The sequence below is a fragment of the Myodes glareolus genome, chromosome 17 (assembly GCF_982192425.1).
Source record: "Myodes glareolus chromosome 17, mMyoGla1.1, whole genome shotgun sequence".
Classification (NCBI taxonomy): Eukaryota; Metazoa; Chordata; class Mammalia; order Rodentia; family Cricetidae; genus Myodes; species Myodes glareolus.
Genome location: NC_142042.1, coordinates 42,198,391 through 42,223,399, shown reverse-complemented (window position 1 = coordinate 42,223,399; position 25,009 = coordinate 42,198,391). Strand labels below are relative to the sequence as shown.

Genomic DNA, 25,009 nt, shown 5'->3' with positions numbered 1-25,009 from the left:
AAGAAATACAATGGAAATGAGTGAGGGTGTTTTTATCGGTGTACAATATCTGGATTATGCAATTAAATATAGTAATAACTTATTATAATCCTACTAGGTAATGAATTAATTATGAATTAAGGTTCTTAATAGTCATATCCAAATGAGAGTTTTTATTAAATTAATGCAATGGTTTCACTAAAATCTACAAGAAAATCCAATAAATAATGGTCACTAGAAGATTCTGTGGTAACCACAAGTTAACCATAGGTTTGGCTAGTAAAATAAAATAGATATTTTTAGAGTAAGTGCCGGACAAAGATAAAACCTTACAGTTGTTACATTAGGAGACATTCTTTGGAATAACATGTGATGGGTTTGGCCAGGAATAGGCACTAAATAGCCAGAAATAAGATAAAAAGAAAACAAGTTAATTGAAAGGTAGCAAAATCAGCTTTTTTATATACAAATATTCTTTTCTAAAAAATTGATGTATCTATGTGTGTTTCCATGTCGCATATATAGAAAAGTCAGAGGAACACCGTGATTCTTGATTTCTACCATTTGAATTTGGGGGATGGAATTCAGCTTGTTAGTCTTGACAGCATCTTTACTTACTGAGTCGTTTTGCTGACCCTCCATACAATATCTTTACAAGGGCTGGCAATGTTACCACATTTGAACCGGTTATAAGTAAGAGCATTTGGCATCCAAAATTTGAAACTTTGTAACTACCTTTATTTTAAAATTTTGTAAAAGTCCACAATTTAATCACTCCATTTGATTCTCTTGTTTTCTCCCCCTTATTTTCAGGTCTGGTATATGGACAGTTACACCAACAATAAAATAGTCCGTGAATACAAGTCCATTGCAGACTTCGTCAGTGGAGCTGAATCAAGGACATACAACCTTCCTTTCAAGTGGGCAGGAACTAACCATGTTGTCTACAACGGCTCACTCTATTTTAACAAGTATCAGAGTAATATCATCATCAAATACAGCTTTGATTTAGGGAGAGTGTTAGCCCAGCGAAGCCTGGAGTATGCTGGCTTTCACAACGTATACCCCTACACGTGGGGTGGATTCTCCGACATTGACCTCATGGCTGATGAAATTGGACTGTGGGCCGTGTATGCAACAAACCAAAATGCAGGCAATATTGTCATCAGCCAGCTTAACCAAGACACGCTGGAGGTGACGAAGAGCTGGAGCACTGGCTATCCCAAGAGAAGTGCAGGGGAGTCCTTCATGATCTGTGGGACGCTGTATGTCACAAATTCTCACTTAACTGGAGCCAAAGTGTATTATTCCTACTCCACAAAAACTTCCACATATGAGTACACAGACATCCCCTTCCATAACCAATACTTTCACATATCCATGCTTGACTACAATGCTAGAGATAGAGCTCTTTACGCCTGGAACAATGGCCACCAGGTCCTGTTCAATGTGACCCTGTTCCACATCATTAAAACTGAAGATGACACATAAGCACATGTCATTTAGTTTTATCTACCTACACTGTCATTCATGATAAACTCTATAGAAACCTTTCTGTGTTTGTTTTTTTTTTCTCCTTGAATGACGTGTCATCGTTTCTCCAAAGCAAAGTATTTTATTGTATATTTGGAGTTTCAAAAAGTGTTTGTCTAAGCTAACGTGTTAGAAACACATCTTAACTCCTAAACTTACAGGGCCTATCATGCCCTTGTCATGCAAAGCACTAACCAGAGTTTAAGTGGCTAGAGTCATAGTTTTGCAAAAGATTAATGGTCTGCCTTGTATTAGAATCAGACTAATGGTGGCTTAAATGCATGAATGTCTTCTTTTCTGAACTGTAATTTTTTTACTGTCTCTTGCTCTATCTATGTCCAGAAATATTTTCATAGGAATTAAGGTAAAAGAAAAGCACCTCCCCTGCATTTATTTCTACAAAAAGATTTAAAGAGTTTATTTATATGGAAAATACTATCAATCATGTTGCTGTTACCACATTCTCTGATGCGGTGCTGTGCAACCATTTATAAATCCCTTGCTGACATTTTTTGGCAGTATGTATTTCTATCAATGTAACCACCATCGTACAATTGTATTTCTTCATTTCTATGAAAGTAACATTTTTTTATAAAGTGCACTAAAATTTAGTCTCAGTAATTATTCAAGTCAGTTTTCAAGTGTGGTCAAGAAAAATCATCTTGACTTACGCCTTCACACAAGTACTATAAATTTAAAACTATTAAACCAGGTATCCTATATAGACTCTTTGTTTGGTACCAAGTTTATTCTACTATTGGCTGTTAAAGTGAACACCAATTCATTGTAGTGATACTCTTTTTCCTGGAAGTATCCCACATAATCCTTTGAAAAGTATGCAGCTGTGTTATAAAGACTGCATTTGATTTTATTTATTTATCATATTAGTGTTATTATAATACATATATATTAGTATTTTAACATATTTTGCATACAACTTTCAATAATGCCATTTCTTATATTAAGCACATGAAGATTATTACAGAAAGAAAATTTGCATATTTTTTCTATATTAAAATTATGAACCATGGAGAGTTAATGGCAAGCTTGTACAAAAGAAAATGATAAAAATAATTGGGAGTTTTCTTTGGTTTCAAATGTATAATCAAATCAGAAAACTAAATAAAATGCAATCCCAAAATACCTTGCCTCACAATATGTTCAAAATTAAAGAATCTAAAAAGCAAAACTTTGATAACTTTTATGTTACTAATTCCACAGAACATAAAATCAATAAATATGGAACATGCCAATCAATTTAGACGTACTTTCCCTACATTCAAAAGAATTCCTCTAAGGCACTTCTATGAAAACTAATAAGGATGTATTTTAATTTCTTAAAAACATATACTAAAATAAATATTATATAGTCTAATATATAATTTTGTCATATATAATATCACATTTTAAAAATAAGCATATGATAATTCAGACAAAGCATGCCATATACAGATAATGATGTTCAGAGTAATTCTTTTTAAATTCTGCAATTGAAGAGTTGCTCTCAAATATCCCATCAAAATTGGAGAATATAATTACTTAATCTTGAAATTCAAGATTGAAGGAGTAGCTACCTTTTGTTCACAAAACATAAGCATGATCTCATGGGCACCCTATGTTTGTTAATGATGGTGACTTCTCTTCTTAAACATTTACATGGGTTCCCATCCACAAATAAGAGTTGGAAAATTTAGGAGATTCATTTGTCATACTACACATATCATAGTGTAAGCAGTTCATACTTCATATAGCAATTTGTATAAGATAAAACCTCATGTCAGTTTTAGAAATGAATCAATTTTTAGGCAGACAATCTCTAATAGGAACCATTCTTATTATGTGGTATCACATACATTTAAAATATGGATGATCATGGCTTATTTGTGAGGTGTGCATGGGCACACCTTGTACAGGTGTCTTGTACAGGGCCCTGTTGTTTTCTATGTAAGGTTTCATCACCTATCCAATACTTAGTGTATGTGCTGCTAGAGCAAGCTAAGATTTTATTGTCACTAGAAGTGGGGTAACATGCGCTTAAAATATGACTTGCATTAAACATTTGCAGTTAATGAGCATTTCCTTAATAAATTATGTTCAGTTTTGTGCCTGAAATAAATAAGAACTTAATCACTGTTTCCTTTTTAATCTTCAGCAAATAAAGTAATTTTATGAAAGAAATAATGGGTATTTTAAAATCATCTTTAGACTAAAGCAGTGCAGAGATCTACACTCAGAAATTCTATGTCTGAAGTGAACTATGTAACTGGTATTTTTTAAATTAATCTGATCATTAAAGTACTCCCTGTCATTCAAACAATATATCCGTGGTCAGGTTGTGGTGGTGTGTTATTTTTATTTGTGGACCTTGAATCACAAGGCTTGTTACTTGCATCTAAATTTATCTCTAGGAGTTTGGTGAATGTCCATTGTGTTAAGAATGTGTAGGAATAAAGGAGAAAGAAATAACAAATACAATCTATGCAGCGAAAATGAGTAATTAGTCATACTTTATCACAAATCCAGTAGCTCCAGTTGTTATCACTACTGTTGTTTCATTTCTTTATAATGGGAAACACTCCTGGTGATGGAAACTTAAGAAAATATTAACTTCATATTGATGTTTATTTTTAATTAAAGAAAAAAAAAAAACAGAACCATGTCTTTGAGTTTGAAAGCCACAGCCAAATTTCTGAGTAGAACTTTTTTACAATCAGAAGGATGATTCCTGAAATATGACCCTATAAAACTGTGAATGTCTTAACAACAAAACAAAACAAAAATAAATCCCCTAGTAAGAAGAGTTTTAAAACTACTAGTTCTGAAGTTTGAATCTCTTAAAAGAAAAACATTTGGATTTAAAGCAGCACTGCCTCTAGCTTTCAGATCACCGATTGTTTGTTTTGGAAATGTTATATAAGAATACATTTGGGAGAAAAATGAAAAGATACCTTCAAGTTAGTTCAGTTACCAAAAATGTAGCCATTGTAGTGTTTCAAAAAGCCGAACCTTACAGAAAAAGGTTAGTTTAAAGAACACAATCAAAAATTGCATCTTGCTGACTTAAGTATAATTGCAAATTCTTTATTACACACACAAATCTTCTGTGACATTATCAAACAACACTCAATGTTAAGGTCAACTTCTCCATCACTTCATACATGGACCATAAGTGAAGGCTGTAAAGCAAATCAGTCTACCTAGTATGGGAAGTGAGTCACTTGGTTAAGCAAAGATGCTACGAAATCTTACTGACCTCTTACAGCTAGAAACGGTAAGTTCTAAAACACCGAATTTCATCCATTGTCCTACAGTTCAATAAACTGTGCCTTTACTAAAATCAAGATCCTGGAATGTTTCCATTTTTTAAAATTAACTTAATGTATTATAAACGTTAATAATGTCTCATTAACATGGTCTATAGAGACTATTTGGGGTTAAATAAAATCTGACCTTTTCAATGGTTATACTAGAAAATATACTAGAAAAGTAGAATGAATATATAGATGTCTAGAGGCTGGAAAGCAGCTCAACAGTTGAGAGTACTTACTTCACTTCCGTAATACCTAGTTCTGTTCATGAGTGCTGAAGTTTACTAGCACACAATCTTCTAGAACTCAGTCTTTAAGGAATCTATTACCTTTAGTCTCCATGGGTACCTGCCTTCATGCACATACCCACACACAGACATACACATCAACTTTTAAAATCAATTTCTAGAAGAAAAAAATTATTTCATTACAAACTTTACATTATTTTTCTAAGGAATTGTAAATTTCATTCATGAAAATCTCTTAAATGATGAATAGAATATTATTGGTTATTCAATTTAGCCAACTAAGAGAATTCTCTTCCAAAGTTATCTTACCCAGGTGATTTACCTATCATCTATGCCGAATTTATGCTCCATAGTTTGATTTGATCTGGGCATCAAACTTAGAGACATTTTCATTCAACTTAGATTCAGCCCTTCCTCCAAAATTATCAACTAGATTACATAAAGCTTGTTCTTTTTGGAGATCTACTCATTAATTCTAGGTAAGTATCATATATATATATATATATATAATATAATATAATTATAATTATATAATTATATAATATATAATATATATAGTTATTAAGCATTGTCTTCAAATGATATAAAAACATAGGATTGTACTTCACCAAGAATACATGTCAACCATGATAGCCAGCTTATAACACTGTTCCCAATTAAAGACATGAAGCAATACATTTCTTATGGAAGAGTTTTCAGTACTATGAATAGTTCACTGTTAAACCAAGAATACACATACAGATACATGTAGTTCACCATTAAATACCACTCCTTACCAGTGCCCAAACATACCAAGAAGAGCTGACATCTATTTTTTAAAATGACTAAAACATTATCACAATATATCATTCTCTATTATAATTCTGATGTATAAATGCTGTGTGGTTTCAGAACTTTACAGAAAATACATAATAAATTCATAAAGTTCGGGGAAAAAAACTAGATGAAATGCTAGCCACTTTAGATTGTTATAGAAGTCCTCTATAATGCAGTAATACACAGCCATTCAAGTTTTTGTTGAGCAATCCTTGATTTTCTAAAGAACTCTGAATTCATAATGTATCACACAAATATATGAAATGAATGAGTAGTTGACATGCATTAAAATTACTAAATGAATTACTTATTTAGAAGCTAATAATAGATACTCTGGAACTAAGGCTCATGGCTGTTACCAACAGAGACATAGGTCTTCATGTGTTTAAATTCTGGTAGGAACAGCCTGCAAAAAAAATAAGAAAGCTATGTTTTCATTGGGTCACCTACTATGAAAATATTCCAAATCTTGATGATAGAGATGGCCTGGAGTCTTCTAGCAATAGACTCCAATAATGTTTAGAGAGATATGCTTTCCATTGTAAAGTCATTCAAAGAATGGGATGTCACCATGAGATATGAGCAAATACATGACTTCTGCCTTTCTGTCTCTAAAGCTCTACCAAACAATATTTGCAATGTTTCTTCTAGTTTGGAAGTATCCAACTTGGAGTTAAAGATGTCACATCAGAGATACCAGGATCCCCTGACAAATATGTACCAAACTTTTGTGGCTGCATAGTCCTTCTGCTAGGCTTGAATTTTCATTTGATTCTCAGGGGAAACCTTGGTCAGAAAGGCTACCCCTGTGCTAGTCCAATCTGCTTCAGTCCCAAATTCATCAAGTATCTACATATTAACCACTGACTAAGTGCTCATCACTAAGCTATCTGTGATAATTCTTTCAGCCTGTAAAAATTTCAATCAGCTTTCTCTTAAAAACAAAGTAACATTGTAATATTGTCATTGGGTTTTTTGTTGTTGTTGTTGTTGTTTAGAGTAGGAGAACTGCTAACTGTATTTGAATTACAGAGTAAGAACACGAACAGGTTAACCCCCATTTGCTATGAAACAGTACTCTGCTCCAACAGTTCACAGGGCTTCCCATTATGTCTTCTGCTACCCACCAGCACATACCCTGTACCATATGCTCATTATATTCCTTTTGCCAAGGTAATTTTTTAATATTTTAAATTTTAATATGTTGATACATGTTATTTTAAAATATTTTGACATATTTTATAGTGTGCCTTGACAATTTTTTAAATTTTTTTGTTAATTTATAAAAATTTCCACTTCCGCCCCTCCTCCCAATACCCTCCCACTCCCCCCACTCCCTCTCCCCCTCCCTCTCCAGTCCTAAGAGCAGTCAGGGTTTCCTGCCCTGTGGGAAGTTCAAGTTCCTCCCGCCTCCCTCTAGGTCTAGGAAGGTGAGCATCCAAACAGACTAAAATCCCAAAAAGCCAGCACATGCAGACGAAAGAAGTCCCAGTGCCATTATCAATGGCTTCTCAGACAGTCCCCTTGTCAGCCACATTCAGAGAATCCGGTTTGATCACATGCTCGTTCAGTCCTAGTCCAGCTGGCTTTGGTGAGCTCTCATTAGATCAGTCCCCTTGTATCAGTGAGTGAACGCACCCCTCGCGGTCCTGACTTCCTTGTTCATGTTCTCCCTCCTTCTGCTCCTCATTTGGACCTTGTGGGCTCAGTTCAGTGCTTCAATGTGGGCCTCTGTCACTATCTCCATCCATCGTCAGATGAAGGTTCCCTCTGATTCTGCCTTCCTTGCTCACGTTCTCCCTCCTTCTGCTTCTCATTTGGACCTAGGGAGTTAAGTCCAGTGTTCCAGTGTGGGTCTCTATCCCTATCTCCATCGCCAGATGAAGGTTCTATGATGATATGCAAAATGTTCATCAGTATGGTTATGGGCCAAGGCCAGTTCAGGCACCCTCCCCTCTGCTGTCCAGGGAAACCGTAAATGATACCCTGGGAAACCAAGAAAAAACAATCAAACGGGTAATGGAAACAGTTCAAGAATTGAAAACTTAAATGGAGGCAATGAAGAAAACACAAACCAAGGGCTGGCTGGATATGGAAAATCTAGGTAAACGAACAGGGACTACAGAATCAAGCATAACCAATAGAATACAAGATATAAAAGAACAAATCTCAGATTCTGAAGACACCATAGAGAAAATAAACGCTCTGACCTAAGAAAACAGCAAATCCAACATATTCTCATCACAAAGCATTCAAGAAATTTGGGACATAATAAAAAAAAAAACCTAAGAATAATAGGGATAGAAGAAGGAGAATTGCAAGTCAAAGGCCCAGAAAATATATTCAACAAAATTATAGAAGAAAACTTTCCCAACCTAAAGAACGATATTTCTATGAAGGTTCAAGAAGCATACAGAACACCGAATAGACTGGATCAAAAAAATCATCCCCTCACCATATAATAATCAAAACACAAAACATACAGATTAAAGAAAGAATATTAAGAGCTGCAAAGGAAAAAGGTCAAGTAACTTATAAAGGTAAACCTATCACACTTACACCAGACTTCTCTATGGAAACCATGAAAGCCAGAAGGTCCTGGATAGAGGTACTGCAGAAACTAAGAGACCATGGATGCAAGCCCAGATTACTATACCCAGCCAAGCAATCATTCACTATCAATGGAGAAAACAAAATATTCCAGGATAAAAATAAATTTAAACAATTCGTAGCCACAAATTCAGCCTTACAGAAAGTAATAGAAGGAAAACCGCAACCGAAGGAATCTAACATTGCCAACACTGCCTACAATAACTCAGACATCTAGTGACCCTTCACAAGCACAACAAGTTTCAAAGAAGGGAAACACACAAACTCTACTACACAAAATTAAAAATAAAAAAATAACTGGAGTCAACAACCACTGGTCATTAATATCACTTAATATTAATGAACTCAACTCACCTATAAAAAGGCACAGACTAAGAGATTGGATACAAAAACAGGATCCAACATTCTGCTGTTTACAAGAAACACACCTCAACCACAAAGACAGACATCTACTCAGAGTAAAGGGTTGGGAAAAGGTTTTTCAAGCAAATGGACCTAAGAAACAAGTGGGTGTGGCCATTCTAATTTCCAACAAAATTGACTTCAAACTAAAATCAATCAGAAGAGTTGGAGATGGACATTTTGTACTCATAACAGGAACAATTCATCAGGGTTTTTTTTTTTAAAAAAAATACTCGATATAAAACTAGACAGCAATTTTATTGGATTTAGGTTAAATCCAACTATGTTTCTGTAATCCAGTCTTTGGGACAGATTCTTGTCAAATTTGGTGACCCAAGAATTTGTATGATTAAGTCTGTCCTACATCTATTTGACAATATGTATTATAATTCCTATATAGTCTTTTGGCAGCCGGGTTCAACTCTGACTGGCATTGAAAGAGACGCAGTAAGCACAGTCAGATTTAAATATAAAGTCTTTTTCTCAATTAGCTACTGAAGCAATAGAAACAGCAAGAGGAAAGGTTTAAACATTCACTTTAGATTAGAAACTATTTTCCCAAGGTCCCCATGCTCCTAATTTACTCAAGAGATCTTGTCTTTTTCTATTACCCATGTAGATTAGATCTATGTAAGTCTCTCTTAGTGTCCTCATTGTCGTCTAAGTTCTCTGGGATTGTGGTTTGTAGTCGGGTTTTCTTTGCTTTATGTTTAAAAACTACCTATGAGTGAGTACATGTGATAATTGTTGTTCTGTGTCTGGGTTACCTCACTCAAAATGATGTTTTCTAGATCCATCCATTTTCCTGCAAAATTCAAGATGTCATTGTTTTGCCAGAGAATTTTCAGAAAACTTCAAAAAGAAATAACATGCTTGAAGATCACCACATTTCCATAAAAATTTAAAAATAAAATAAAGAAATTAAAAGTCTACAATACAAACAAAGCAGAGCCCTGAAGCTTGTTATATTTGCTTTGTGTTTTCTCCCTCAAAGGACTTGAGAATGTATACCCATCAGCTTTTATTTCAGTATAAATAAAATATAAGTATTTCTTTTCTTTCTTTACTTTCGCTTTTATTAAATTTGGAGATAGCCACCAAATAACTCAAGGTGACTTATAACTCTGAGTACTACAGAAAAATAATATTCTTATATTTTCTTTCTCTTTCTCTATATCCACTAACTATCCTAGAAGCTATTTTTAGTATATGAATTTTATATTGAAATTTAAATTTTTATAGAAATATAAAATGTAATCATGTCAATCAATGCTGTTCCTAGATATTTAATCTGAACAATTGCCTTTCAGGTTTTTATTTGTTTGTTTATCTACTTCTTCCAAACCTCACTGAGTCTACCTTAGATCTATGTATCTACACTGAGTTGCCCTTTGAGGAATATGTCTTTTGTCTGTTGACCTTCATTCTTTCCCTCTATTATCAGCTGTACACATCTGTTTGACTAAAAATCAGTTTCATCTACAATGACTTTATGGATTGTTGCCAGACCAAACAAGCCGTTATCTGCCAAACCATATGAAAGAATCGGACACACACATCTCTGCATAAATTATGATCAAGATTGACCTTTTATCCTCTGACTCAGCTCCTGTTCATATTTTAGCACCCATTCAAACTGTTGTATTATTTCTGAGAGATGTACAAAGGTCATTTCTTGTTCCTATAACACTGACATTTGAAATCCTTCTAACCAATTCCTCTATGACACCCATGCCATACCCCTCCCAACTTCATAGCTTTTTTTCTGCTTTTATTATAACCCACTGAAACAGATTAGAGCCACCATTATGCACATGAGTGTAGGGCTCTATCCAAGAAGCATGGAAAACTGACTTTGGGTCACACAACTAAAGAAAACTAAATCTCCAAGATCCATAGCATTGATTTTTATATTACCAAGATTATCATGTCACTGGGACTGGAGAGAGAGAGACAGCTCAGGAAGCAAAATGACTGTCATACAAGTCTGAGGAATGACACCCACGATTGACTTCTAGCTTCCAGATGCATATGCACAGTTACCACATTGCACACATACAAACAAACATACACACTGCACATAGAAATGATTACTCCATATAATACTGCAAAGCTATATTCCCTTTACATTAATGTAGCCACCATATACCAGTTCCATACATAGTGAGTGAGAGTCTAGAGTTTAATAACCAAGAGGTACAAAATAAAAAGTTCATCTGAACACTGATTTTTTTAATTCAGGGAATAATATGAGAAATTAAAACAAAATTATTGTAATGAATATAAATTTTCATTTTATTATTAATGTACAATTCTACATGTAAAAAGTGTCAACAAGGCTTAATTCTCTCTTTGAAGTTAGTCAACTCTGTTTTGGTATGGTGAATTTCATTCCAGGACCAAAACTTGGGGCAAGGGGGTTAAAGGGAGTCCCATTAATACCCATTTTTATTAAGTTTTTAATACCATTTATTCTGATATTTCCTTTTCTCAGCTCCCCTCAGATCCTCCCTACTTTCCCACCCACCCAACTCCACGCCCTTTCTCTATTTCTCTTTTGAAAGCAAACAAATAAATAAAACAGACAATAGTATAATAAAAAAGAAAAAAACACAAACATAGACAGATGCAGACATATACATACAAACCCACAAGAACACAGAATCAGAAGTAATAAAAATAGCCACTTTTAAAGTAAATATCATTGCAACTTGCTCTACATGCAGCCTTTACTTCCCTGTTTTACATTTTTCCTCTGTAAGGAAACTCCTCTTAGAAACACACTGTTTTCTGCAGAACAGACTGAACCTTAACAAAGGGCCTGTACTACCCGGCCAAAAGAAGGTGAAAAAGCCACATTGGTAAGTCACATTTTATGGCCTGCTTCTTAGTTATTTTTTCAAAGGCTGCTGCTTAAGAAACCCAATGGTCACTAGTCAGTCAATCAATCTAAAATGGAGCATCTGCCAATGTCTTGTAAATGACATCACTGAAGGACAAGACATCCCTTTATAAAGCACAAGAAAGTATTGCAAAAGTTAGAAGACTTATTCAAAGATTATGCCCGTTGGCATGCCTTTGATAGCATTTCTACTTTCTGTAAATAAAAGTTTCTAATGTTACCAGTAGTCTTTCAAGGCTGTCCTTTCAAGCTTGAGTTTGTAAGTGATTCCTAGGGAATCTAGCATGAAAGCACAGGTGAACTTAATTTGACAGAGATAACAAATCACACTCTTCCCAACTCTAAGGAAAGCAACCTCATTCTTAAATACCTTTTAACAGTTTTTATTTTACGCTATTATTCTCAAGAAGCACTTTGTTGTTTAAAACAAAGTATGGAAACTACTTAAATATATGGTCCCCAAGGTTTCTTTCAGCTCTAACTTCCAAGTGTTGTGTTTTTCTAAAAGATCAATAAAGGCTGTGCATGAACAGGGATTCAGATGCTTGTATAGCTCAGCCTGAAGGGAAAACACCAGAGGGAAGGGAGAAATGAAAGACAAAGTTTGCTTACACAGTTTCCAAAAGTTTCCAATCAATTGCTAAGTAGTAACCTGTATTATGTTAAAATAAGGGCCAACATTTCAAATTATTGTACTATTTACCTAAAATCTAACTGTGGCTCTTCTTCCCCTAACACGGAAAGTTAAGGTTTCTTTTGAGGAGCCATGGTTAAGAATACTTGATATTCTCCAGAGCACCAAGGTTTGATTCCCAGTACCCGCAAGACTGTTAACACATGGCTCTAATTATAGTTCAGGGGATCAAAGAGCTCTGATCTCCAGCAGAACCAGGCACATACATGATACATATACTCAGATAGTGGCAAAATATCAATTAACCTACAAAAAAAGTAATAATTTCTACCCAACATTACATTTACGAATTCAGTTTCTCTTATACTGAATGTCGAAGAAATTCGTTTACATCTCCAGCTTTAGAACTACTGTCTTTCTAAGTGACACCTTATACAAATGCTCAGATAAATTCAAGGCAGCACACCTATAGATGAATTCATGTCTTTTCTAACAGATTCGCTAGCGGATAAAACTCTAATATCTTGGGAGCTTATGCAGCTCTCCGACATCGTCAGCACATATACAATCAGGTTTCATTGTCCCGCAATGATCCTTTTCACCTGTGGCATACCGTTCTTTTTTTTATTATTTATTTTATTTTTCTATTCAAAAATTTACACTTCCTGCCCTCCTCCCATTCCCCTGCCACTCCCCCACTCACACTCCTCCCTCCTCCTCCTGCTTGAGAGAGCAGAGGGAACCCTGACCTGACGGAAGTCCGAGGCCCTTGCCCTCTACATTCAGGCCTAGAAAGCTGTGCATCCAAATAGACTAGGGTCCCAAAAAGCCAGTACATGCAGTAAAAACAAGTCCCAGTGCCTTTATCTAAGGCTTCTCAGTCAGCCCCCATTGTCAGCCACAATCAGAGAGTCGGGTTTGATCACATGCTCGTTCAGACCCAGTCCAGCTGGATTTGGCAAGCTCCCTTTAGAACAGGCACACTGCCTCAGAGGGTGAAACAACCCATCCTGGTACTGACTTCCTTGCTCATCTTCTCCCTCCTTCTGCCCTACAACTGGACCTTGGGAGCTCAGTCTGTTGCTCTGATGAGGGTCTCTGTCTCTATCTCCATCCGTCGCTGGACAAAGATTCTATGGTGATATTCGAGATAATCATCAGTGTGATAGGGGGGCAAGGCTAGTTCAGGCACCCTCTCCTCTGCTGCCCAAGGACCTAGCTGGAGACATCCCTGTGGACACCTGGGATTCCCTCTAGAGCCAAGTCTCTTGTCAACCCTAAAATGGATTCCTTAAAATAGATATCTTCTTCCCTGCTCCCATATCTGCCCTTTCTCCATCTCCACCCACCCATTCCCACAAGCTCTCCCAAGTCTTTCCCTTCTCCCTTCACTCTCCCCCTCTCCCCTACCCTCAACCCCACCTCCACCCCTACTCCTACCCTCATGCTCCCAACTTTTGCCCAACAATCTCGTTTGCTTCTAATTTCCAGGAGGATCTATATATGCTTTTCTTTGGATTCACCTTGTTATTTGGCTTCTCTAGGCTTGTGAACTAGACCTCAATATAAATCCAACCACACTGAACCTGATAGAAGAGAAAGTGGGAAGTAGACTGCAACACATGGGCACAGGAGACCACTTCCTACATATAACCCCAGTAGCACAGACAATAAGATCAACATTGAACAAATGGGACGTCCTGAAACGAAGAAGCTTCTGTAAAGCAAAGGACACTGTCATTAAGACAAAAAGGTATCTTACTGAATGGGAGAAGATCTTCACTAACCCTGCATCAGACAAAGGTCTGATCTTCAAAATATATAAAGAACTCAAGAAACTAGGCATTAAAATTCTAATTAACCCAATGAAAAAATGGGGTGCCGATCTAAACAGAGAATTCTCAACAGAAGTTCAAATGGCCAAAAGACACTTAAGGTCATGTTCAACCTCCTTAGCTATCAGGGAAATACAATTCAAAACAACTTTGAGATACCATCTTACACCTGACAGATGGCTAAAATCAGAAACACCGATGATAGCCTATGTTGGAGAGGATGTGGATCAAGAACACTCATCCATTGCTGGTGGATGCAAACTTGTGCAACCACTTTGGAAATCAGTGTGGCGGTTTCCCAGGAAATTGGGAATCAGTCTTCCTCAGGATCCAGCAGTACCACTCTTGGGAATATACCCAAGAGATGCCCTATCATACTAGAAAAGCATTTGTTCAACTATGTTCATAGCAGCATTATTTGTAATAGCCAGAACCTGGAAACAACCTAGACACCCCTCAATGGAAGAATGGATAAAGAAAGTGTGGAATATATACACATTAGAGTACTACTAAGCGGTAAAAAACAATGACATCTTGAATTTTGCATGCAAATAGATGGAAATAGAAAACACTATCCTGAGTGAGATAACCCAGACCCAAAAAGATGAATATGCTATATACTCACTCATAAGTAGACTCTAACCATAAACAAAGGACATTAAGCCTATAGTTCATACCGTTTTTTTACACATTTTGTCATCCTGTGCTTGGGCCCTAAAGGGAAGCTTTGGTTTCGTTCTTTGTAGGGAGCTTTCCTTACTGTCCCCTTAGCTATGCAATTTGCTCCCTCTTTGTGATGGTGCTGTCATATTACCACGTAACTTGGTTCTTTCACAGCATTTTTACAATTACTGTTGGTTTACTTATCTTTCTCCTACCCTACACTGAGTTTCCTATTGTCAAAAGTAATGCCCACATTAACATATTATCCCTGGTAAAGTAAAGACTCTATATGTTGCTCCCTTGATCAGACAAATCATATTTTACCAAAAAGATCATCATTCAAAAATAAGCAACAGCAGACGTCAGACAAACATACAAGAATATAATGCGTTTTGTCTTTGCAGGAGTCTATAGTGATTTTGGTGAAACGACTGAAGGAAAGGAAGGACTCACAAGATGATAAAAACAAACAGACACAAAACCCTTGCCCCTTCCCTGCATGGTTCAAATTATTATCGCTCTAAATATCAGTGAGCTGTTTTGTTAGACGAAAGTCTGTCAGAGGTGTCTAATGATGCTATAAAATCTTATGACACAAACTGTGTGTTTGAACTGATATTTCAGGATAGCGGTTCACACGCGGTATGTTGATATTAAGGAATAATACAGTTTCCTTGGATCTTAAAAAACAACAAGCAAGTCTTCTTTACCAAATCCCCAAATGGTAGCTGAGTTTTTGTTACCATATCAATAAGTTTGATGCTAATATTTCTGCTTGGAGTTTTTAACTTTTCTGCTGCTTTCTTGAGCTCGAATTTGAAATATATCTAGAAAAAACATCTTGAAACCTTAATAATATAGTGTCACCAAAACAAGGGGGATTATGCAAAATTAGCTAGATTAGAACGATTAAATAGGAAGTTAAGAAACCTAGAATTAAAAGCTTTCAAATAAGGATTTAAAAGTGCAAAGTCCAGATTATTATATACAGTCAGTGGCTAGCTGAGAGGATCCATTCCTTTGAACAGAATATATTTCTGGGTGTAATCAGGAAATGTCAATAATTGCCTAATATTTGAGCTTTTAGTTTATTATGAAAAACGAGACACAATGAAATTCTGTATATAAATAAAAGCATGAGATAATCTACTGCTAATGAAAACTAATTATCCCAAAGTGAGAACTTAATGCCCAATGTTTATTTTCCCCTTGAAATTTGATATGCCTTTGGATAGTCTAGATTTATGCCCATAATATGTTTGAATATTTATTGAAACAGGGTAATCTTATAGCATAGTAAAGAAATGACAAATTTTACGTCTCCAATGACATAGTGAAATGGCTGAGTTCTTTTTCCTGGGAAAGGATGACAATGGGACATTATGCTCATTGTAAAGTTTCCCACAAATACTGCCACCACTTGGCTATTATTGATTGCAATAGCAGCAAAACTAAGCTAATGACAGGAGGAAAGCACATAATGTCTTCTTTCACGTCTGTTGTCATCATAATTATTTCCTTTACTCAGATAGCAGAGATTAGTGTTTTCAAATATCTGGCTGAACTTTTCTTCCCTTCCCATAATTGTGTCTGTGGAACCATAACAGGAGAATAAACCACTGAGAGACAAATTTGTCTCCCCTCTAATCAGAACTAACACCAATATTTCCTGCCGTTTCTTTTGTCCCGCTTGTCAGGATTTTAGTACTCTACTTTTATCACCAGGCTGTTTAGCCCTTCTGTTCTGATGGCTAGCAGGCAAGGGGAAATTCCTTATTTTTCCCTGAGAGAGATAAAGATTCACAATATAGAGTCAGCATTTCCCTAAAAATCATGCACATCTGTTGCAGTAATAAGTAACTCTCCTTTAAAGCACCCCCCAGGCAGTCTGCAGAGCAGCGCCAACCCCCAACGTTTTAGCCAGGAAAATAAAACAAATGCCTTGCAGGAGAGATGGAATGGTGTAAAGTAACAGTAGAGTTGGAGAGAAAGTGCATAAAGTCTTCAGTGCTGTAAACAACATTGGCACTGAGTCTGATTAAGTGAGATGTATTGGGCCATTTGCCCACAGTCCTTTTCCATTTCAGGACTGTTTTCCCTAAACGCCACAGAAGTGCCATAGCTTTCAAAGAGCATAGGAAAAGTGAGGTCCTGCAGGTTATCTTCAATCCTAAATACTGTGTTCCCTTCCTAAATTCCTAAGACATATCAAGGCTTCAATACATGTTGACATTATAAAGTGAGTATTTTTCCCTACTATTTGAATCTCAGAACCACAGAAGTTGTAAAATCTCATTTTACCCACCACTTAGAGACAGTCAAGTGGCCAGACCACAAAATGGAACCCTTGGGAAAGCCTTGGTAAGTTGAAATCTATAGCACGGAGAAAGTGATGATTCTCCCTTTCTGGTCCTTCACAGCAGACCGTGTTGAGATGTTTTCACTCTTAAAGACTATAATTTATAAACTGACTGACACCAAGTCCCTCAGTTGTCAAAATCTGAGTCCACCTGAATGAGATTCGAGTTTTTATAAGCACAAGAAATCACAACATCAACAAAACCGAATTCCCAGGTCTTTACCAGGTGTGTTAACAATGCTACTCCCTAACTGAGAGAGTCAAGATGAGGTCCTGGTTTGCGAAAAATATTTTTCTCTCCTCTTCTCTGTTTCTCTTGTTAAGAGGTGGCAAGAAAACTCTACATGTTCCTGGCAGAGATGTTTGTTTGGCTCTTCCTGCACGGCTTGTCCAGGCTGACATCATTAGGTCTAACTTAAAGCACTCTACTACCCTAAAAAGTTAGAATTTCTCTTCCAGACTTCTGATCATAGAAAAAAATTATCTGGTGGAGAAAACTGATCTTCAAAATGCCCTATCCTCCTAAAAAGATACTCAAGGTTTCTCACTACTTACCCTGACTGAAACCTCAGTATAGTATTAGATCTAAAACGTAACTTACTAGAGAGCTCTTTGGCAGACATTTGCCCGCTGTTTTAGCAAAAAGAAAAAAAGAGGATGGCTGACACAAAATAAACAAGTTCCTCTAAATCAGTATAAGAAAGCTCATATGAACTCACAGAGTGTGAAGCAGCACGCACAGGGCTAGGTCGTAAGTGCGCGTTATGACTTCTAGTCTAGTGTTTTTATGGAATTTGTGAGTGTGCAAATGAATGGGTCCCTAATTCTTTTGCTTCTGTTGAGTTTTTTCCCTCTGTCTATTTGTCTTCTGCAAATCTAATGAGATAGTTTTGTTTTGTCTCATTAGGCTTTACTTATTGTATGATATGATTATCCCATAGAAGCCTGTTTGTTTCCCAATGAGAGACAGAAAAGGATTGGATCCAGATGGGAGAGAAGGTAGGAAAGAACCAAGAGGAGTAGGGGGAGAGAAAAACAGTTATTTTGATATAATATGTGAGGGCAAAAACTATTTTCAGTAAAACTATTTCAATAAAAGAAATGTGCTATTATTTGAATGCTTTTGAGTTGACTGGTAAAAATTAAGCAAAATGTACAGAGACTTTCTGTACCTCTCCTCTGTTAACCAAATGTACTAAACATCTGAGATAGCACTATTACAAAGACAAAATGTTAGTTTTGTCTCACAATTCTGAAAGTTTCTGTCGGTGGTTGATCAACCCAATAGCTTTTGAACCCATGGTGAGGCAGCTCATTGTGATGGGCAAACATACTATAAAACTGTTCATCTAATGACTGGACACAGAAGAGAAAAAACAGAAGAGGCTGGGTTCCCCATGATCTCAGACCTCCCCATAGATCACACTTCTAATGTTCCTGCTGCCTGGCCATACACCCATGCTAGGGGATAACTTATCAACACATAGGTCACTGAAAACACTTCAGATAGAAACTCTATGGCCTGTTTTCTCCCCATATGTACAGCAAGCTCCTCCCCTTTATCAATATCTGCATTAGGCTGATCTATGCTTTGTGACTGAGAAATTAACATTTGACACATCACTATCTCCCAACATTAGGTTAACAGCGGTGTCACTCTTGGTATTAAACACTCTACAAAGGTGGACAAGCATGCAGTGGCATGCATCCATGGTTATACTACTTTACAGAGAAATGTTACCGCCCTGTAAATGCCCTTGCTCCTTTCCCATTCCCAACCCTGGCTTTCACGGTGGCTATAGGTTTGCATTTTCTATGTCATAGAGTTGGGATAGAGTAGTATATAACCTTTCAGTTTGACTCCCTTTACTTAGCAATATGCATTTAAATTCACTGCACTTTGTCTTATGGCTTATTTAATAGTTCATTTTGTTCCAGTGATGACGGACAATCCATTGTCTAAATCAAACTGTCTTTTATCTGTTTATCTGTCCTCTCACTCACTAAAGTATGCTGCATTCACTATCCAGTTTTCCTGTTATAGACAAAGTTCTGTAAACCTGTGTGCGGATGTTTTTGTGTGCAGGCATGTATTTTCTGTTCTTTCAAATAAGCAGCAAGGGGTAAAAGTGCTGAACTGCTTGATGAGAATGTTGAGATTTGTGAGAAACAGATCTGGAAAATTCTGAATTCCTACCAGCACTGGATTAGAGTTCTGATGTTCCTAATCCTCACTAGCATGGCTTTAGTCAGTGTTGTGAATTTTGGTCGCTGTATTAATTTGATAATAACTCATTGTTGTTTCTGATTTTCAGTTTGATTTTGAAGATACTATATAGCCCTAGCTGCCATCAGATACATATAGATGAATCGGGCCTCAGATTTGGAGTATTCATAGATCTCTGCCTTTTAGTCTCCACTGCTGTTTCAACTTGATTTCTCTAGCAATGATATGGACCATATTTATATACTTTCTTAACATTCACACCTTCTTCATTAATGTCTTTTAACAATCTCTGATACAATTTTAGTTTAGTTACTAGTGTTCTTAATGGTAATTTTTAACATTTCTTTCTATATTTGCATTAAGTTCTTTATCTGATATTTCCTACACAAATATTTATTCTCAGACGTTAAAGTGATTTTTCAATGCATTTTTTTACTATCTTGACAATGCTTTACACACTATAGAGCTTTTTAATTGTTGAACTCTACCTTACTAATGATTTCCTTGTTGACTTGTGCCTTTACTGTTAAAGCCAAACATATTTGCCAATCCCAAAGTCATACTGATTTCCTCCTAGATTCTCTTCTGGAAGTTTTGTAGTTCTGCATTTCACATTTGGATCTATCATCCACTGAGGGTCTAGGTGGGTGAAACAAGAAAGCCTATGGCTACATTAATTTCCCCATGTGTTGTCCAGTTGTCTCAGTCCTAACTCGTTGAAAGCCCCTACTATTTCATAGCACTGCCTTACTCCTTGCCACAAAGTAGTTAATTATATTTCACTACATGTTTCACTTGTTTCATTCATTCTGTTCTCAAGAACCCCTCACTGTGGATACTGATGTTTTTGCTCCTTTCTGAAGCCTACAGCAGCATTGGTTTTATCGTTTCTGAAAAGACTGTAGAAAGTAATTGGAGCTTAAAACCTGAATCCAAGGTAAACTCGGATCTCCCTGAATGGTGCAATGGCCCTTTCAGAAAGCAACTACATTCTCTCCAGATTTCCCTATAACACCTGCGTCTAAAAATGTGCTTAAGTCCCTTCTGTTGATTCACAACTCCCAATGTCTATTGACTGAAAATCAGCACCAATTCATTCATTCCCACCATTAGACACCACTATTCATCCCACTTCTACAGAGAATTCTTGGTATACCTATCTCTATCCCTGTTTCACAAACAGAAATGTACAATCTATGTCATCACCTCTCTTCCCAACACTATTGTAAATAATAATCCATTACTAGGCTTATTGGTTTCTTTATCTAGTGTTTCTCAGTAGCCCTCCTGGCTTCTTTGCAGTAAGAATCTAAGGCTGCAACGTTTTATCTCATAGGGACATTCTTTTGATTAATTTTTTCCCATTATTTATGCTATTTTTAATTATGTATCTTTGTGCTTGAGTGTGTGTGTGTGTCTAGGACAGAGAAAGAAGACGAGGAGAAAGAGAGAACACATGACTATAGAAATATAGAGAACTTAGGGACCTGAAGAAGGTGCCAGGTCTGCTGGAATTGCCTGACATGGGAGCTAAGAATTGAGTTAGTTGAACTGGGATCCTCTGCAAGAGTAACATATGCTCTTAACTGTGAGCCATCTCTTCATCCCACAGTAGGAACTAGAACTTTTCCTTCCCAGGGACATTAACCTCCTTGTTTGCTAATGGAAACTTTCCCCAGAGAACCCATAACTTCCTTACCAATGACACTAGGAAGTTTTGTTGTTATGGTTATTTATTTCTTTTGTTTGTGTTTTAATGAAAAACAAACTAAGCCCTTCACCAGGAAAGCAATCATAGAATTAAAACAGTTATATGGTAATGATATAAGAATTCGGGGGCTGGAGAGATGGCTCAGAGGTTAGAGCACTGACTGCTCTTCCAGAGGTCCTGAGTTCAATTCCTAGCAACCACATGGTGGCTCACAGCCATCTGTGGTGAGATCTGGCACCCTCTTCTCGTATGCAGACATACATGGAAGGAGTATTGTATACATGGTAGATGGATAAATCTTTAAAAAAAGAAAAGAAGTCTCATTTCTGATACAGATACAGATTATAAGATAAATCCCATTTCTTTTATCTTTACATATTACAATTTTTATATCTAAATGATCTGAAGCAACCAAATCTTTTTTCACAGGTTAAATTATTTGTCGTTACCAAATAATTAAAGTTTTCCCCAATTAATTGTAAAGAGCTTTGACCTGTTGCCCTGCATATCACACAACAGAAGGAAGGATTTCTTAGGTAATTAGTCACTTTTCCAATTAACATAAATGTGTTTCAATCATCATATTGCATACAGGATAAGGAGAAATGACTTCAGTAATTGTCCTTTGCATTTCTATAGCAACTTTCATTTGAGAACTTCAAAGCACTAATTTAATTAAACCGCTGAATGTTTCTTCATGAAGTAGGTGTTAATATTTCCATTTGACAAAGACATAAATGAAGTCACAGAAAGATTAACTCATTTGCCTTGAGCCACAGAGTACGTTAGTAGGGCAGGTCAGAATGAGCTCCAAAGTCTCAAAGAGGCACGCTCTACACTTTAGAACAAAAGCCTCTTCTGTCTGCTCTCTCTTGATGTCCCATGAACTAGACTGTGACCTGAATTCGGAACAATGGAGATTTAATTCTATATAAACTGGAACAGTTTGAAGTGTACATTTTTCAAGGGCACTTTCTATATTTTACTCTCTTGTCTCATTTTCTGGTATGGTGTTCATTTGGGGCAATTTCTTGGTGATATTTTCTACCATTTTTATTTAAACACTTTTTATCAATATATATTCTCATTTTTGTAGAATTGGATTGCCTAATCCCAGGAAGCAAGGCTGTTTGCTTTTAATTAAGGGAAGAATTGTACATCAAAGTTTCATGGGAAATTTTCAGAATCTCTACCTAATCTTTTCTTAATGAAATGGATATGCTGGTTGTGCTGTTTGCCTTATTCACAGTACATGTTGTACATGCACTTGAGGAGTGTACTGAGCAAACAAAGTTAAAATATATACCAACAACTGTTCCTTAGCCATGGTATGAATATATACAGATTTTTCAAAGGCAAAACATCAATTACTATATTAATTTATTATGTAAAATCATGTATATTTACAGCAATTTCTTACTGTTGCTTCTTAGTCTTGCTACCAAAGAATCTTTGAAATCTTTTTAAATACTCAGAAATAGTCATCAAGTCTCAACCAGTTAAGTAATATTCTGTTGATACTGAGACCAACAAGGACAGTGAGACCAACAGAAATAACGGACACACTTACAATGCACTACTTCTTATCATTAGACAGTTCATCAGCAAACTTGGATTGCTATATGATGATACACTCGGCTATGCAGCTTTGAGAACAGATATTAATCTTCTCACAGTTCTGGACACAGGAAGTCCAAAATCAAGGTACTAGAGTGTTTATGGCTTCAAGATATGGAGCATGATTAATAAAAACCCAGAGACAGAAATTGGGGTTCAAACTGAAGGTCAGAAAAGCAAAATACCCAGCCACTGGCTCTTACCTCTACCTCAATCCAAAATAACAATTCTGCCTCCAGGAATCTCAGAATAAGTCTGTGCCTGTGAGCTGTCTCCTCCTGGTTTATATTCAACTCTAGGGCTGGGATTAAAGGCATACACCACTGGAATTAAAGGCATGCATCACCCGATTTGTACGGCAAACTAGTGTGGCTACTGGGGTTAAAGGTGTGTGTCACTACTGCCTGGTCTGTAAGGCTGACCAGAGGGGCTATTTTACTCTCTGATCTTCAAGAAAGCTTTATTTATTAAAATACAAATGAAATGCCACTACAAGGGTGACTCTCCTCTCAGGAGCATTATATAGCAAAAAGGAAGGAGGGAGGGTAGGTTGCTGGAATGTCATTGATCTAACTGGAATATCAGGTCTGGAGACATTCCTAGTTGATAGCAAGAAATAAGGAAATGCTAAGGGTCTGTAAATGTTTACAGGGGGACATGCTAATCACTTCTGGTACCTGGGATCCACAGGTCTCAGGCAATCTTAACTCACAGGGAGATAAGGGTTATCCTAGGCCCTGAACTTGCCCTACAGAGGCTTCTGAATAGCTTACTTAATTTGTGACTAAGATGGCTATAATCAAATACAGGTCTTTGTATTACAGTCCTGGGCTTGTAATCTTTCCCTTGAAATCTGTATCTCTGAGCACTACCATAGTTGAGTTAGGGCTTCAATATATGAGTTTGGGGGAAGAAGTTTCAGGTTTATAACGAACAATTTCTACCTTAATCAATGAAACAAAATAAAAGGTCCATTGCTGTTTCCAGGACCCTTATAATACAGGATCTGCTGAGGAAGCACATAAATTACTCCTCCAAAGAAAGCATATTTTTAACTTAAAAAGGAAAAAAAACTTATTTCTTTAGAAGAAGGATAATTTCTATGATTTCTTGCCAATGTCAATTCAAGTTACTATTTCAATCTACTATACCACATCTCACTTGCCAATATGATTTACACTCTTGGCCAAAGAAACTTCTCATTTGAAACCCACTCATCTTTGAATACAGTCCAAACACGGGAACATTTCAGCTTTTAAAGGGAAGTAATATAATGTTGCAAAGACTTTACTGATACTATAAACCTAAAATAATCTAAAATTTAGTCCTTCCTCTGACATTCAGTGAGACTGGAACCTTTAGAAACACATGAAATCACTTTCCTTCCAACTTCTATCATACATCCAGTCAAGAATGCCCATAATTAGAAGATTTTTGACACTCAGTGCTTATGTTGAGGAACAGTGGTGAATTATTCCAAGTAACTTTGCGTTTTTAGTGAATGGCCATGCATTTCAAATACCTTAAGCTACTTTGAACACTTACACTGGTGAAAGCATTACAGAAAAGGATTTAGTAATTTATGGAGGAGGAACCTTATTTTGGCTGGATTAATGTTGAAAACAAGACTTACTAAAAAAATTATTTACAGGTTCATGCTTTTATAGTTTAATCACACTAAGGTTAATAGTTATCTTGTATTTGAACAATTATTTTAAATGGCTATTTTCATCACTCATTAGATGTTTCATTCCATAAAAAGTTACCCATTTGTACTATATTTTCTATTCCCTTTTATCCATCCTCATTCCACTTCATACCCTTATTATAGATAATTTTATATTGTATGTTAATTTATAAGCTCTCATTATTAGATATCGCAAGCTTCTTTAAAATTAGGAACAGGAGCTGAATATGGTATTCAAGGGCTTTACTCTCAGCACTGGAGAACTTGAGGCATGAAGAATACAAGTATGAGAGGAGCTGAGTTCTATAGAAAGACCAAGTTTTTAAAAATATGATTAATTCATTTAGATGTGCTTTATCTTCACAGTTTAGATATTGCACAGTATACAGGATAACTAAAAGTATTATTTGAATATGGATGAAATTTTTCCCAAATTGCACTAAAAATGTTTGATTTGGATACCTGAAATTTCTTTGTG

General features: G+C 36.2%; 1 protein-coding gene across 3 annotated transcripts in view; it reads left to right on the top strand.

Moving 5' to 3' along the window:
- Olfm3 (olfactomedin 3) overlaps window positions 1–3,831 on the top strand; it is a 204,453-nt gene extending 200,622 nt beyond the window's left edge. For all 3 annotated transcript variants that reach the window (XM_085677793.2, XM_048456967.3, XM_048456968.3), the window contains one exon: window positions 793–3,831. In XM_085677793.2, coding sequence (XP_085533919.1) covers window positions 793–1,470 — 678 coding nt within the window. In that variant the 3' untranslated portion in view covers window positions 1,471–3,831. The remainder of the gene's footprint in view (window positions 1–792) is intronic.
- The last annotated feature ends 21,178 nt before the right edge of the window (window positions 3,832–25,009 follow it).